The sequence below is a fragment of the Ursus americanus genome, chromosome 32 (assembly GCF_024610735.1).
Source record: "Ursus americanus isolate L20-20 chromosome 32, mUrsAme1.1.p, whole genome shotgun sequence".
NCBI lineage: Eukaryota > Metazoa > Chordata > Mammalia > Carnivora > Ursidae > Ursus > Ursus americanus.
The window spans coordinates 2,617,117-2,631,179 of NC_142158.1; the positions used below are offsets into that span (position 1 = coordinate 2,617,117).

At 53.8% G+C, this 14,063-nt stretch overlaps 1 protein-coding gene across 1 annotated transcript; it reads right to left on the bottom strand.

The window, feature by feature from the left end:
- Positions 1-147: 147 nt before the first annotated feature.
- Positions 148-8,594, bottom strand: LOC123794200 (butyrophilin subfamily 2 member A2-like). Its single transcript, XM_045800430.2, is given in 8 exon segments — positions 148-1,907; positions 3,244-3,270; positions 3,372-3,392; positions 3,705-3,905; positions 5,469-5,750; positions 6,788-7,135; positions 7,851-7,978; positions 8,419-8,594. Coding segments are annotated over 7 exon segments (1,587 nt in total). The 5' UTR covers positions 7,936-7,978; positions 8,419-8,594; the 3' UTR covers positions 148-1,284.
- Between the last annotated feature and the right edge of the window lie 5,469 nt (positions 8,595-14,063).

The following is a 14,063-nucleotide window of genomic DNA, read 5'->3' on the forward strand; positions in this document are numbered from 1 at the left end:
TTCTCTCACTAGTGTACAGTGAAGTTTCTGGAGATGACATGGCCTGTGATACCCCAACACTGAGTATAGACGCACATGTCAGGGTCCAGCCCATCTTCTAGTAAAAGCCAGAAATTAGATTTGCAGAAACCTTAAAGAATGCCACACTTCTCAATAAAATTTATTTTGCCTTGGAAACAAGTTATTTTTTATAAAACATGTTTTTATATTAACTTATAATGGGTTTATTATTGCTATTTTAATATACATTATAAATACATTTTTAAAATGTCTCAGTTTCCATCTTCGATGCCATAAATAGTGACAGATATAACTCAAATGAGCAAAAGCTCTTTGGGGTCCTCAATAATTTTTATTTAATTTATTTATTTTTAAAGATTTTATTTAGTGAGAGAGAGAGACACAGAGAGAGGAGCAGGAGGAGGGGCAGAGGCAGAGGGAGAGAGAGAATCCGTGCTGAGCGTGGAGCCCGATGCAAGGCTCGATCTCACAACCCTGAGATCTCGACCTGAGCCAAAACCAAGAGTCAGATGCTCAACCCACTGCCCCCTCAAAAATTTTTAATATCTAAAGGCAGCCTGAGGTCAAGAAGTTGGAAAGTGCTGCTTTCCCCATTGGACCTGGTCCTGGGGGTCCACTTGGGTCAGTACACACCTGCTCAGCTGGGACCTTAAACCTCAGGCCACACTCAGTAACTGGGCGCTGACTTCCAGTTTATCGAGGGGACAGCGGAGCCAGGCCGAGATGTGTCTTCATCCTTCTTCAGCTCAGTTCTAGGCCGGGAGAGCTTTGCTGTGCAGTCTGGAAAGCTCAGGGGAAGGTGGAAATGGCCCACGAGCTCCTGAGCTCCTGAGCCCCTGGGCTGTGATGGGGAGGCCCACAGCACCTGCACCCTTGGTCCCTCCCACCTCCCTGACCTCCAGCTGTGCTTGCCTCCCCTCACAGCCTGCTGTGTCCAGGTGCCCTCACCCTGAGTACACAGCGTCTGATGTCCACCCGAGCATCAGGCTGAATGTGTCACTCCGATGTTAAAGCCTGTCACTTTCTCACACTTTCTTCTTGTTGGGAGCCATGTGGCAGCCCCTCTCTGAGACCGGACCCTGCCCCATGGTTCCCAGCAGATGAGTTACTAAAGCAACAGCCTGTTGAGGGATGGATGGGGCTGGGCCTGAAGAAGGTGTCAGAGGGGCCTCTGGAGGCTGTTCTTTCATGTGGCCGGAGGGAAGGAGAGCCTGTTTCCTTCCAGGGTGCTGTGCTGTGGAAGCAGAGATGGCCGAGGCTTCTCTACTTGGCTCTGAGGCCAGGGCTCTGTGCCTAGTGGCTGTGACGGGTCCCTGTCCTGTGAAGGATCAGGCCGCCCTCAGGCACCGGGACCCCCCGGGCCCCTGTGAAGGCTGGGCAGATGACGAGAGGGCTGTCATCAGACCCCAGCCTGAAGAAGGGTCTCAGGGGCCCACAAAAGGGTGAACGGGGACATGTGTAGATGTGTGATCTGTCCCTCATGTTATAGAAGGAGATATCTCCAGCTTCATAGTCCAGAAAGACGCCCACCCGGCGAAGACGCTCTTTCAGAGGGAGAATCTTCTCGGGGGAGGACAGGACCCGGTACTGGTTTCCAAACATCTCCAAGGTCCAGAAGCCATTCTGGGGGACCAGTAGGGCCTCCCCTTTCCTCTCAACGCTGTCTCTGCAAACCCCTACAGCCCACACCATCACGTTTTCAACCTCCACCTCCCAGTAATGCCTCCCTGAGGAGAAGCTCTCCAGGCCCAGGACACAGGGCCGGCAGTCGAATCTCTCCGGGTTGTCGGGGACACTCTGCCTGGAGGGGCCTCGTCTCACACTTCTCTGGTCCTCTGTCAGGAAGAGCTCAGGATGAGCGGTGTCTGGGTCCAGGACCACGTCAGCTGCAGAAGAAGTCTCTGGTTTAGGTCTGGGGTCTCAGGAGATGGTGCGATTCCTGGACCTCAGGGAGGCCCCAGAAAGGTGGTGGGAGATCCTGTGTGGCGACCTTTTCCACGAAGGCCCCTTGGTCCCAGTTCCCAGGCAGCTAGCTCACAGAACCCCTGAGGCTGCACTTCTGCCTCTTACTGGACAGGAGACTGGGGATCATCAGGGCTCTAAAAATGTGGGAAGTTTAGCAAAGGAACTGAAATTCATGGCTCCCACTTTCTCTCAACTTTCTCCAATCTGCCCCCTTTTCTACTGAAGACATATGGTCTCTGGGACTCTCTTTAGTTAAGAATGTTCCAATTGGACTTAAATGAGCCAATAGGCCCATCCCGCCCCCTCTTGCAGTGAGGCAACTAATGCCAGCTTCCCCTGCAGATTCCTGGGTAGTAAAAGCTCCTTTCATTTGTTCTCTGGATTCCACCAGTTTCACCAGGTGACAACTGGTTTAAATGACTCCCAAGGGCACCCCCTTCCCAGGGGAAACCGGGAGGGTCACGTCTCCACAACCTGTTTCTGCGTTAACAACATGGCTCTGACCTCTCTGGATGCAGGAAAGGCTTCCGACCCCTGACATTCTGCAGTCTCCCACCCACAGTGACTACTCAGCTGATCTACATTCCGCTTGTATGAACGTGATTTTCTCCTGTCCCCACGTTGCTGGGATGTCTGACTCTGACCCTTTTGAAATTCACCTAAAGAGGAAAGGTTCAAGTATCACAGTGTCTGGTAAAGCCTGGATTCCTCGGTGCTTTTGAGCAGAAGGGGAGAAATCGTAAGAGGCGAAGTGCTCATTGGGATGAGGCATTTGGATCCTATGCTCTCCCCCTTGGCCAAGCCCCCTCCCCTCACAGGCCATTCCCAGAGCATCAGTGTCCCCGCGGAGCAGAAAGGCGTTTCCGGCCACCTAAGCGTCCACCCTTGAATTGGGTCTGGGGAAGCCTATTGCTTTTCCATCACGTGCTTCTCCAGTTATGCAGAGGCTGTACCAGCTTCCAAATTAATCCAGGATCCAAAGAGCAGCAACTCCTAAAATGTAACCTTTGGGGTGGTCCACTGTGTATGGTAAAGCTCTGGTAATGATAGATGAAATTATTCTAAACAAGAGGACCTCCCCAGGAGCCGTGGGGATTCCCTGATAGCAGAGCAGGGACCCAGCACTGGGGGGGTGCGGCCAGCCAATGCCCCCCAGCCCCTCTGCCTCCCAGCACTCCCTGCCCGGCTCCTCTAATACGTCCTGCTGGCTGGCCAGGGGGAGAAGCCTGAGCTCGGGGGCGTGTCCAGGGTGCTCACCGGCATGTAGGAGGGTTCTTCTCCATCCTGCAACGGGACAGACAGACAGACAGACGAGCTTCAGGAGCTGCTGGCTAACCGAGCAGAGCGCAAACCTGAATGGCTACTTCAGGAAATGGCACACTTACGCAATTCTTCTTGAGGTTGCTCTGAAAAAGAAACAGAAACCAGTTCATGTCCTCGATAGAAGAAACCAGAGGATTTGAATTTGTGTTAAACGAGGGAGGGTGGGCCCTTCATGAACACCACCGCCCCCCCTCTCCCCGCCTATGGAACTGTCAGGATTCCAGAAACAATCGATCCCTCAGAATGGGAGCCAGCAAGTGGGAGGGTCAGGCCCCCGGACAGCACCGGTCCAAGCCCCTTGCTGTGGCCTCTGTTCATTTCCTCCCCGTCCCCAGGCTTCTAGCTGCCACAGCTGCGGCCCTGTGGGACAGTGACCTGTCCTCCTACTCTTTTACCTTTTATTTGACGTTCTTTCTCTTTTTCCACACGGTCTGTCTCTAATTCCTTACATGCAATTTCTTTCTCTTCATTTTCAACCTCTTTCCCCCCGTGGAGTTTCCTGATGAGACAGATGCTCGCGGTGGAGAAGAGGAGCAGACAAGGCAGGATGACAGCAAGGCCCACCGTCCAGGGAAACTCGCTGGGAGCAGAGGATTCTGAAGGGAGCCCGAAGAGTCCCATTCAGTGAGAGAAAGGAGACCCTGGGTGAGAGAGCCCCTCAGGATGCCCTTGGCAAGGGCTCCCGGGTCCCTGCTCTGTTGGCTTCTCTCGGAAACCCCGGACAGAGACCCTGGCCCTGCACTGGCTCCCCCTACAGCAACCGCCAGGGCTGGGGGTCAGAAGCCAAAGAGCAGGGACCCCTGGAGTCAACATGGGAAGGACCAGGGTGAACAAAGCTAACTGGCCACCACGGAATCACCACAACCACCACCCGGCACAAGCCACCATCCCTTCTTGCCTGAAAGGTTGCAGTTCCCCATTCCCTTCTTCTGTCCACATCCCCTGCAGTCTGTCCCCAGCACAGCAGTCTCAGTGAGATCGCGTTGCTTCGCTGCTCAAAACCCTGCAGTGTTTCCTGTGTCACTCAGACTCGCGTAACACTCCCTGCCTGCCCACCAGCCACACCTGCCCCTCGGGGTTCCTTGAAGCTGCCACACATGCTCCTGCCTCAGGCCCTTTGCACGTGCTATTCCTAGTACCTGGGTTGCTTGGTTCTCAAATATCTGCACGGCTCATTCCTCACTTCCCCAACTGCCATCTTTTCAAGTGAAGCCTTTCCTGACCATCCTATGTATAATTACAACTCCCCCATTCCCTGGCACTCCCCGTCCCCTCCCCCAGTTCAGTTTTTCTATAGTACTTCCTTCCATCTGATATAATCTGCCACTCTAGAATGTTAGTCCCATGACCATAGGGATGTTTATGTATTCTGTTCACTGATTTATCTTTGGTGTCTAGAACAGTGCCTTGAATATACGTGATACTTGTTAACTATTTGTTGAATGAATTCGTGCATGTCTGTAGATAGAGAATCCCACCCCCTCCCTTGAGAAATGCCATGGGCAGGAAGGGAGAAATTCAGCAGGCAGCCCCTCTGTGTGTAGATAGCCACTTGCCCATACCACTCTCCACTTATGATTGCTCTAAATGTTTTAAAAAATGACTGCAGGGGTGGGGGCGCCTGGCTCAGTCCCTTAAGCTCTGCCTTTGGCTCAGATGGTGATCCCGGGGTTCTGGGATCGAGCCCCATGTCGGGTTCCCTGCTCAGCGGGGAGCCTGCTTCTCCCTCTTCCCCTGCCATTCCTCCCACTTGTGCTCTCTGGCTTTATCTCTCAGTCAAATAAATAAATAAAATCTTTTTTAAAAAAATGGCTGCAGGGGCCCCTGGCTGGCTCAGTCAGAAGTGTGTGTGGCTCTTCATCTTGGAGTGTTATGAGTTCAAGCCCCACGTTGGGTATAGAGATTACTTAAATAAATAGATAAACTTTAAAAAAATTGCTGCAGGATAAGGACCATGACAGAGAAACAACTCTCAGAGAAGACTTTGATTTTCCTCTTGAGACAGAGGAGAGGCCTCGGCTCCGCCGCCGCCTTCGGCTCCTGGGGGCTCAGGGCCCTTCCACCCCACGCCTCCATCTCCCCATCCCTTATCCAGGCTCCACTCTTTGTCTGAGGATCCTGCCTCGGCGTGATGAGCCTCCCAAGGGCCGGGAACTCACCTGGGATGAAAATCACCGTTTCCTTCTCCTGGCCAAGCAGGGTGCTGTTGACGGAGCAGGATACGTTCCTCACAGAGCAGTCCCTGATGATCATGGTCGTGGCGACCGTGAAGAGGCCGCCCGCGTCCACCGCGTAAGCCTCCTCCAGGGCTGGCAGGATCGCACCGTAGGGGTCCCTCCACACCGCGTGGGGCTCCGGGAACCACCCTGCAGACGTGCACTCCAGCCGGATGCCTCCGTCCTCCTGGCCCTTCATTTCAATGAGAGGTTTAGAGCCCAGGCCTGTGGACAGAGACCAGCGAGCAGCTAAAAAGGCAGTGGCATGTTAGCCTGTGTCTTCGATCAGCTCTCCACGGGGAGAGCCAAGGGACGGAGGAAGGCAGCAAGGGGCCAGAGAAGCTGGTTGTGAGTATTCCACACATTCCCCCAGTAAGTACCCCTTCTGTGAAGGGCCTGAGGGAGGAAGGAAGAAGACCCTGGAGTTGGACAAGTGCGGAGACCAATATGCCAATAAATCGTGAGATCTCTGCGGACAGGACGACACCGCAATTAGCTTTGTGCTCCTCCAGTGACCCCATCACAGTGCGAACATCCATCTGTCTCCCACCAAGTGATTGTTGATTGATTCATTCAGTGAGAGGGTTTGGTTGTCTACTGCTGGGTGAGTGCATCTGCTCTGACCTGAAACACGCAGGTTGCGGATTTCCCTTTCCATCCTGGGAGGACTTCTCAGCAGCCTTGGTCTCCTGGAGCTCGGGAGCAATAAGATAAGGACAGAAGTCCGCCAGGCCAGCAGAACCTTGGGAAACTTTTTGACCTCAAGACATTGTCCCTTCTCTCCCAGCTTAGGGCTTCACGTGACCACAGGTCATCAGAAGTGGTTGGTTTTTAGGAGAATGGACAGAACTAGAATGCAGAACCAACCCGTACCCCAGTTCAGAGACGTGTACCTCCCGAGGGCTCAGCCAGGGGATGTCCTTATATCTCTCCAAGACATCTACCAATTACAAAGATCTGGGTGCTCCTGGGATCCACAGGATAACAATATCACCTCCTCAATGTCAGCAGACCATCACAAAAAGTCCTGACTCCAAGCTCTTCCCAACTCATTTGTCTCTCTCTCTCTCTTTATTTTATTTTATTTATTTATTTGATAGAGAGAAAGGGAGAGAAGAGGAAGAGAAAGAAACAGGCCACCCAGGCTTCCTGTCACCTTCCCTGTTTAAAATCTGCTGGGCTGCAATGGGCCTGAGGTTAGGAGAGAAACTTCCCCTAAGGGTCACCCTGAAAAAGCAGCCAAGCAAAATGAAACGAGGCACCTGCCACCATCAGGCGCAGGATGGCCTCGTGGTAGGATCTGCCTTCTTGGAAGTAACAGTGGTAGGTGCCGTGGTCGTGGGCTGTGATGTTGTGGATGACGAGAGCCACGCTCCCCGTGCTGATGTGCTCGCTCACAAAGGTGGTTCTTCCCCGGTACTCCTCCATCTGCTCCTCCGGGCTCTCCCGTCCGCCCTTATACACGAGCACTGCTGGGGAGAACTGAGCGCGGAACCAGCGCACCTCCATGCGCTCGGCGTCCTTCTCAGGCGACAGGTGGCAGCGGAACATGGTGTCTTCTCCCACCATGCCCAGGACCGGGTCAGCTGGCCCCACGACAGTAAACTGGCCTGTTCAACAAAGGAGCAGAATCAGACGGCAGAGCCATCAGAGACCTAAGACAGGAAAGGAAGTGGATATTCCGCGGGACAGACGTAATCTTTCCCAGGCCACAGGGGCTTCCTGAGCTGAGGATTCCGGGGGCTGAGGTTGGTGCCGTATCCAGTGAGGCTGCTGATACTTATTAAGAAGCACGTACTGAGCGCCTCCTGCAGCCCCCGCGCTTACAGAGATTTCCCTCCATCCCTCAATCCAGCGCAGGGCCGGAATGTGCTAGCATACTCGAGCTGTCCGTTATGGTGGCCACCAGCCACCAGCTAGTCCCCACTGGAATGTGCTGTGAATGTAAAATACACACAACTTGGAAATGTTAGAATAAAAATGTTAACTATCTCACTGTTCATATTTTACATTAATTGAAAGTTTAAGTAACAATATTCTGGTTATTTGGGGTTAAGCAAATGCATTGTTAAAATTTATTTCACCTGTGTCTTTTTACTATTTTAAAGGTAGCTACTGGAAAACGTAAAATTGTATGTGCAGCCCGCCTTTGTGGCTCTCACTGGGTTTCTATCAGACGGCGCTGGTCTAAATTCAGGGAGCGCGTGCAGAATGCAAGCCGCCGGACCCCAACCGCAGTACTTTTTCACTCGTCCTCTCTGCAGACCGAAGTGTTGATCGTTCCCCTCTGCAGGGCTGGCGGGAGCTCGAGGCAGGCGCCCCTACCTGAGAGCAGTGCGGAGCAGCTGAGGAGCGCGAAGAACAGAAGGGAGCGCGGCGCGGAGAAGCACAGAGCAGCCGCAGACTCCATCCGCGCCAAGGACCGGGCTCCGGGGGAGTCAGCGGCCCGAGGCCTAGGGGTACAGACGAGGAGAAATCAGCCAAGGAGACTTGGCACCAGCTCTGAGCGAGGTCACACTTTCCTGTGACCCGCACTGGGATCCTCAGCGCCCCAGCTTCTGTGTGGGGCAGCGCCCTTCCTCTCCCGATAGACCGACTCCTTAAACATTCCACGGGTAAGCCACAATGCGATGATCCGAGGGGCAGTTTTCCGCCCTTCCCGGCTCACTTCTCTGGGCCAGAGTTGAGTTTCTTCAGGTGTCACTTGATATTTTTCCATTCCCTTGCTCGCCCCCCCCCCCCCATCCTCCCCTGGAATCCCGCAGAGAGCAGGGAGGTAAAGGCAGACGAGGAGAGCCGCCCCTCTCCCGGGGACCCCGCCTTCCTATGTCTCACTTCCCACCTACCGCCCCACCCCTGTCCCTGAGGGCTAGCGCGACCCTCCCTTTCCTACCTTCCCCAACTGACTTCGGCGCTTTATCTTCTCTGACGCTCAAATGAGGATTTTCCTGTTGCCGTTCTTCTCTCTAATCTCATAGTCACAATCGGAGAACAAAACGTCCTGAAAGCGGAGAAAAAAAAAAAAAAACTTTTCTACTCCTCCCATTAGTCGTGGCATGCGCGGCGGCGGGACCTGGGACCGGGTCCACTGGGACCACAGAGTCCCTAGATGTCAATGCATGGTCTCGAGCCAGGATTGGCCGGCTGTGGGTCAACCAGCCAATGGTATCCCTGAGCCTAGTTCCTCACCAGTCACTAGGCAGAATACACACAAAGTTTAGAAGCGCACAGCTGCGTGTAGCTTTTTGAGATTATCTGGACTTTTAAAATGTCCTTTTTCTAATTTTCAGAAGCAGGCTTACCCCAGGAGCGGCCTCTTGTGTAGACGGGTGAGTGTGTAGTGGTCGGAGTTGGGGGTGGGGAGGTGACGAGGGAAACATAAGCAGCCTTCCTTCCAAAGCCAGAAGGATCTGTTCCAGTTGCCGGGCTTGTGGGGGCGCTAGTGGGGGCGCCGGAGAGAGAGGGAGGGAACCCAGGGCGGGGTGGGGGCTGGTAAAGAGGACGCAAGACAGCAGCCGAGGTAGTCTTTGCGGACGCCGTGTCATTCATGCAAAAACGACTGGGTGAGAGGTCCTAGGAGAGGGAGTGCGGGGTCCCAGTGGGGCTGGAAGATAGCGCCCCACACAGGCTTTCTAGCTGGGCTTCGTGGTCGGCCCGCAGACGCTCTGGTTGAGCCCAACACCCCCGACACCCATACAGTGCTCCCCTCCCAGACCCCAATCCGGCCACTGTACATTTTCTTGCAGAATAATCTTACAACGCACATTTCTTAATATTCCCCCAAGTGCCTACATGCTTCCTCGGGAGGCTTCCAAATCCCTTCTGACTCACTTCAAAACTGCACTGGTCTTGTATCCCAATGCTCGAAGTCGTGAGGCAGGTGCTCTCTCACCCGCGTGGCTCTCCATGTCGGCCTCTGGAGGCCCGGCCTCGCCTGCATGCCCCCCTCGTCCCAGAACAACGCCACACGCTCCCAGCTGGCAGTGTTCTCAGACTCTTCTGGCGGCGGGAGGCTCTGCCCGTCACTCCCCTCTGTCCTGCCTTACTGTCGCGACGGTGCTTGAGGGACTGGAGTTTGTACGCGTGCCCTCTGTGGTTCCTCTCTCCCTTACACACCCGGCCCTTGCTCTACACTCAGCTGATGTTGGGCGCCTGCGCGAGGAAGCTCAGTGGGAGGCCACCCCCCAACGCTGTCCATCCATGCAACTGCTTCCGTCCACTCTCCCTGCAGATCACCTACCTTTGCTTCTCTGGACCACACTGTGGATGAAAACTGCCCTCCCGAACCTCCCAGGCACACCTGCTACAGGTGTGACAGTCAAAACCTGCAAGGCACGCCCACCGGCCTGGCTCGGGGGTCCAGACCAGATTCAGTCCCTGTGTGTTGTGCATTGGGGGTGGGGCGGGCAGCGGGGCCACAGTACGTGGACATGTTTTGGAAGACGGAAGTCACTGCTGCTCCATGGGTGGGGGGCTGACAGATCTTACCAGGCATTCCCTACATCCTCCGAGGGGGAGCCTTGTAAGGAATGCTGTTGATGTGCAATCCCATGTACCCTTGGTCCACGTCAGGCAGACAGTGTCCTGCAAGGTAACAGGCTCCCAGGTGCCCACTTTTCTCCATCTGAGAGCTTGCTCTAGCACGGATGATACGTGCTTCTTTGCATATACGCAGCCCAACCTGAAAGAGCAGGGGAGTTGACACCCCTACAGGCAACCTTCACCCAAAGGGGGCTGGGGGCTGGGCATAAGTGGCCCAGGTTCCCCACCCCTGTCAGGAGGGTTCTGAGAGTACGGGGTGGGATTGGGCCCAGTTGCCCAGACAGTAACCAACCAGCTGACAAACGCTTTCTGCCACTTTTCACTTAGTTGACTTTTTCCCCCTTTATTTCTGAATTTGGGTTTCCTGGGGTCACTTCCCAAGTAGACTACCTGCACCCAAGTCCTTGACTCAAAAGTCAGCTTTTGGGGAACCTGAACGAAGAGATGGAATTAGAAATTTTACCAAGCGTCGTATCCGACAGTGATCTTTCCTGGAGGAGTGCACTCTGACATATAGACCTGTTTCTCTACTGAGAAACTTTCATGTGTTATTGCCTTTCCTGTGAACTAATAATTCATGTCCTTTGCTCATTTTTTCCCTGGGCTGTTTTCTATTTTACGGAGATTAGCTTTTTCTCTAAGATAAGAGTTGTCTACATTTTTTTCCCCATTTAATCATTTCGTCTTTGCTTAAAGGTCTAATATTGACCAGTTCTCATCGCGGTCACAGATTGTGGCCCAAACAGCTTTGTGGGGGAAAGAAGCTTCTCTGGAGCGAGGAGGCTCGGGATTGCTGCTCTGTGCCCCACATTCACTGCGAAGACCAGCCCTGAGTCAGCAGCGGAGAACGTACACCCTCCTTTCAGTAGCCTGGCTCAGCACAGGGGTCCCCGAGGCTGCCCAGGGCCCCACCTGTTATGTGGATACTGGCTGTCTTTTCCTGGCCCAGGAGGGAATTCTGATGACACAGGATACGCCCGCCCCAGAGCCCTTCTCAGGCTCACAGCTGCTGTGGCTGCACACAGACCTGCTCCATTGGCAACCAAAGGAGCTGCCTTGGCTGGGGAACTCTCTCCCTCAGCGCGGCTCTACCGGGTTTGGGGCTGGGGACTCACGCTGGTGGACATGCACTCCAGAAGGATCCTGCCATCTTCGTAACACTTCGTTTCAGTATGAACTTCGAGCAGAGCCCAGCTCTGCAGAAGCATCAAGGAGCCTGCCTTCTGGGGAGCCTCCTGTATCGGGGAGACTCAGTAGGCGACAGACAGCACACTCGCCTTGGATAATCCAGGAAGGGTTTCCCTAAGGAGCTGTTTACAAAAATGTGGGCTAGAACTATACCCAGGGTCCAGGAATGGTGGAGCTAACCCCAAGGGCAAGAGGAATAGAGGCTATTTTGAAAATCTAGAAGAATAGAGCCATGTAGAGAGGGCTGTCTTAATAGGAGCTGTGACCTTCGAAGGGGAAAATGTAGCCAGCTACAGGCGCCCTGCAGGGAGAGAGCCCGGGAGAATAAGTACCCAGAGTTCTCTCTCCTCTCTCCCTCCTTCCGTGTCTGCTATGGCTCCCCATGGACCAACCCCAGCCAGAAGCCACAGGTCAAGGGGGTGCCCTGAGAAGGAGAAATGCAACCCTCAACACCTGGACACGGGCCTGGTCTCAGCGCTCTGTTGAACACAAGCAATTTCACGGGACAGCAACATCAGACAAGAGCATTTTGTCACTATGAAGGATAGAGACACAGGATCACTCAACAACTGTGTATGAACGTGGAGGAAAACCTGAACGCCGTCCACACTGCGGCGGGGACCAAACACCACCCTAGGAGAGAGGCTTCGACAGACTGCTGAACCTTCACCAGTTACAGCCTTAGCCTCCCTACATACCGTCTTCCCCCTACACCAGACCCACTAAGATACCTACCTACAGAATGACACCCCCCCACCTCCCCGGCAGCATCCAGTCCAAAGCCCCGCTTCCATAAGCCCTCCCCCAGATTCCCCAACGCAAGCCCAAACTCTATGCCGTGTCCTCTCCGACACACTCTTCCGGAGACACCCCGCAGCTCCCACGGCTGCAGCAGGTCGCAAACACCACTTGCCCAGCGGCAGGTGTGTGCCTGGGGGCTTTTGGCTGGAGAGCCTCAGCCACCTGCGGGTCAGCCTCCCGGGCAGCTGGAGGGCGCAGAAGCCATCGGGCAGCTGGAGGGCTCAGAAGCCACCGGGACACAGCTGATCCCGAACCGCTGGGCGCTGGTCACTGCGGAGACGTTGTCTTCTCCTTCCTCTCCCTGTCCTTCGACTTCCCAGCTTAGACCCCGCGGAGCAGCACAAGGAAGTTCTTCACCTGATGCCACAGGGTCAGCAGGAATTCTTCCGGAGGAAAACCTGTGTCTTCCTCACAGGCATCGCAGGAACAGTTGGAAGGCAGTGGAGGCAGTTCCTAGGGACCAGCCGGGAGTGTTCTCAGGTGGATTTGGAGTCTGAACTCTGCATTTGCTCCCAGGTTCCACGGAGACAGGAGCAGAAGCCCCCGGAGGCCACTGGGCGGGGGGGGGGGGTGTAGAGGGGGGCATGGATGTATCTCTGAGCGGCCAGACCAACTCGGACTGTTGCTTACTTTGTTACAATCTATCTTTCCATTCAGCCCCCTATTCATTCTCTCTTATGTATTTCAATCCTTACTTATTTTTTTTTTGTTTGTTTCATGCCTTTTAAAGTAAAGTGGCAGACATCAGTGTGCTTTCCTCTGGACACTTCAGCTCACCTGTCAAGTAGAAGAACATGATTACGAAATGCACCAGGCCCCAATACAGTATTGGGAATATGTGGAGGAGTAACTTTCAGTTGTCTACTCTAAAATGATCAGTGGGTTATCTTTATCTGGGTATCCGTATCTCCTAAATGCCTGGCCATTCCTGACATCAGCGGCAGTGTGGCCCTAGGTACCTGGCCACACCCAATAAGAATCAAGACTGCCTCCAATGGGGCTTCTGGAAGCAGGAGGGCTCTGGAACTTTCCCTCTCTTCTGTCCATTCCCGGGCACCTGCTGGGAGAAGTGCTCTGCAAGAAGGACTAGACGTTCTTGAGGACCCGAGGGCCCCACAGATCCCTCGAAGAATGACAGTCATAAAATCATAAAACTGTGAAGGACTGAGGACAGGCATGGGGTGGAGTTCAGAGACACAATAAAATAGAAGTGGGCACGGCAGTACAGAGGAGCGAGGAGCGCGAGTTAGCTCGGAATGTAAAAACCGGCCCTGCCTTCGGCAGGCTGGGGAGATAGACACGTCTGCTAAAGCCAACGGCATAGTTAACGGGAGATACGATTTCTCCGATGTTACGCTGCAGCCACAAAGATGCAAACAAACCCCTTCTCTGAGTGCTTCCTGCCTTCTTATTCACTGGGAAACTTGTTCTTTAAAATTCACAGGCTACCAAAAGCTTCTTTCTCGAACTCATATCGATGAGAAGGAAACATTCCATTCTTGCCTGGAGGATCCACGTTAGTTTGACGCAAAGAAGCAGCCTGATTTCCAAACTAGATGCTAAACTTCAGGCAAGGGCCCCGGAGGGCACGTTTCCCCACCCCCAACCCCTTCCAGACACTGCCTAACAGATACACAAAGCCCCAGACTTATTGATAAGGTCACGTGCTCTTGGCCGGGCACCTCGATTACAAGGTTGAGGTCACCAAATTCCTCTGATGTCATTAGCATCAGGGCTATTCAAGGACAGGCTCCTAAGCTGGGGGAAGCGAGGAAACGTGCAAACACTGCCTCCCTGAAGAACGGTTGCTATTTCTACATATTCTAGAACACGGAAGGTGTACATATTGCTTTGGGTATTGCTAGGTGCTGTAACAACAATATTCCAAAATGTCAGGGGCTTAATTCAACAGTAATTAATGTCTTAGATAATTGTCAGTTGCTTCTGGTGACAGGTAGGTTTTGTAGGTGTGACCCTTTCATGTGTGAGTCCCCATCCCTGACAGCA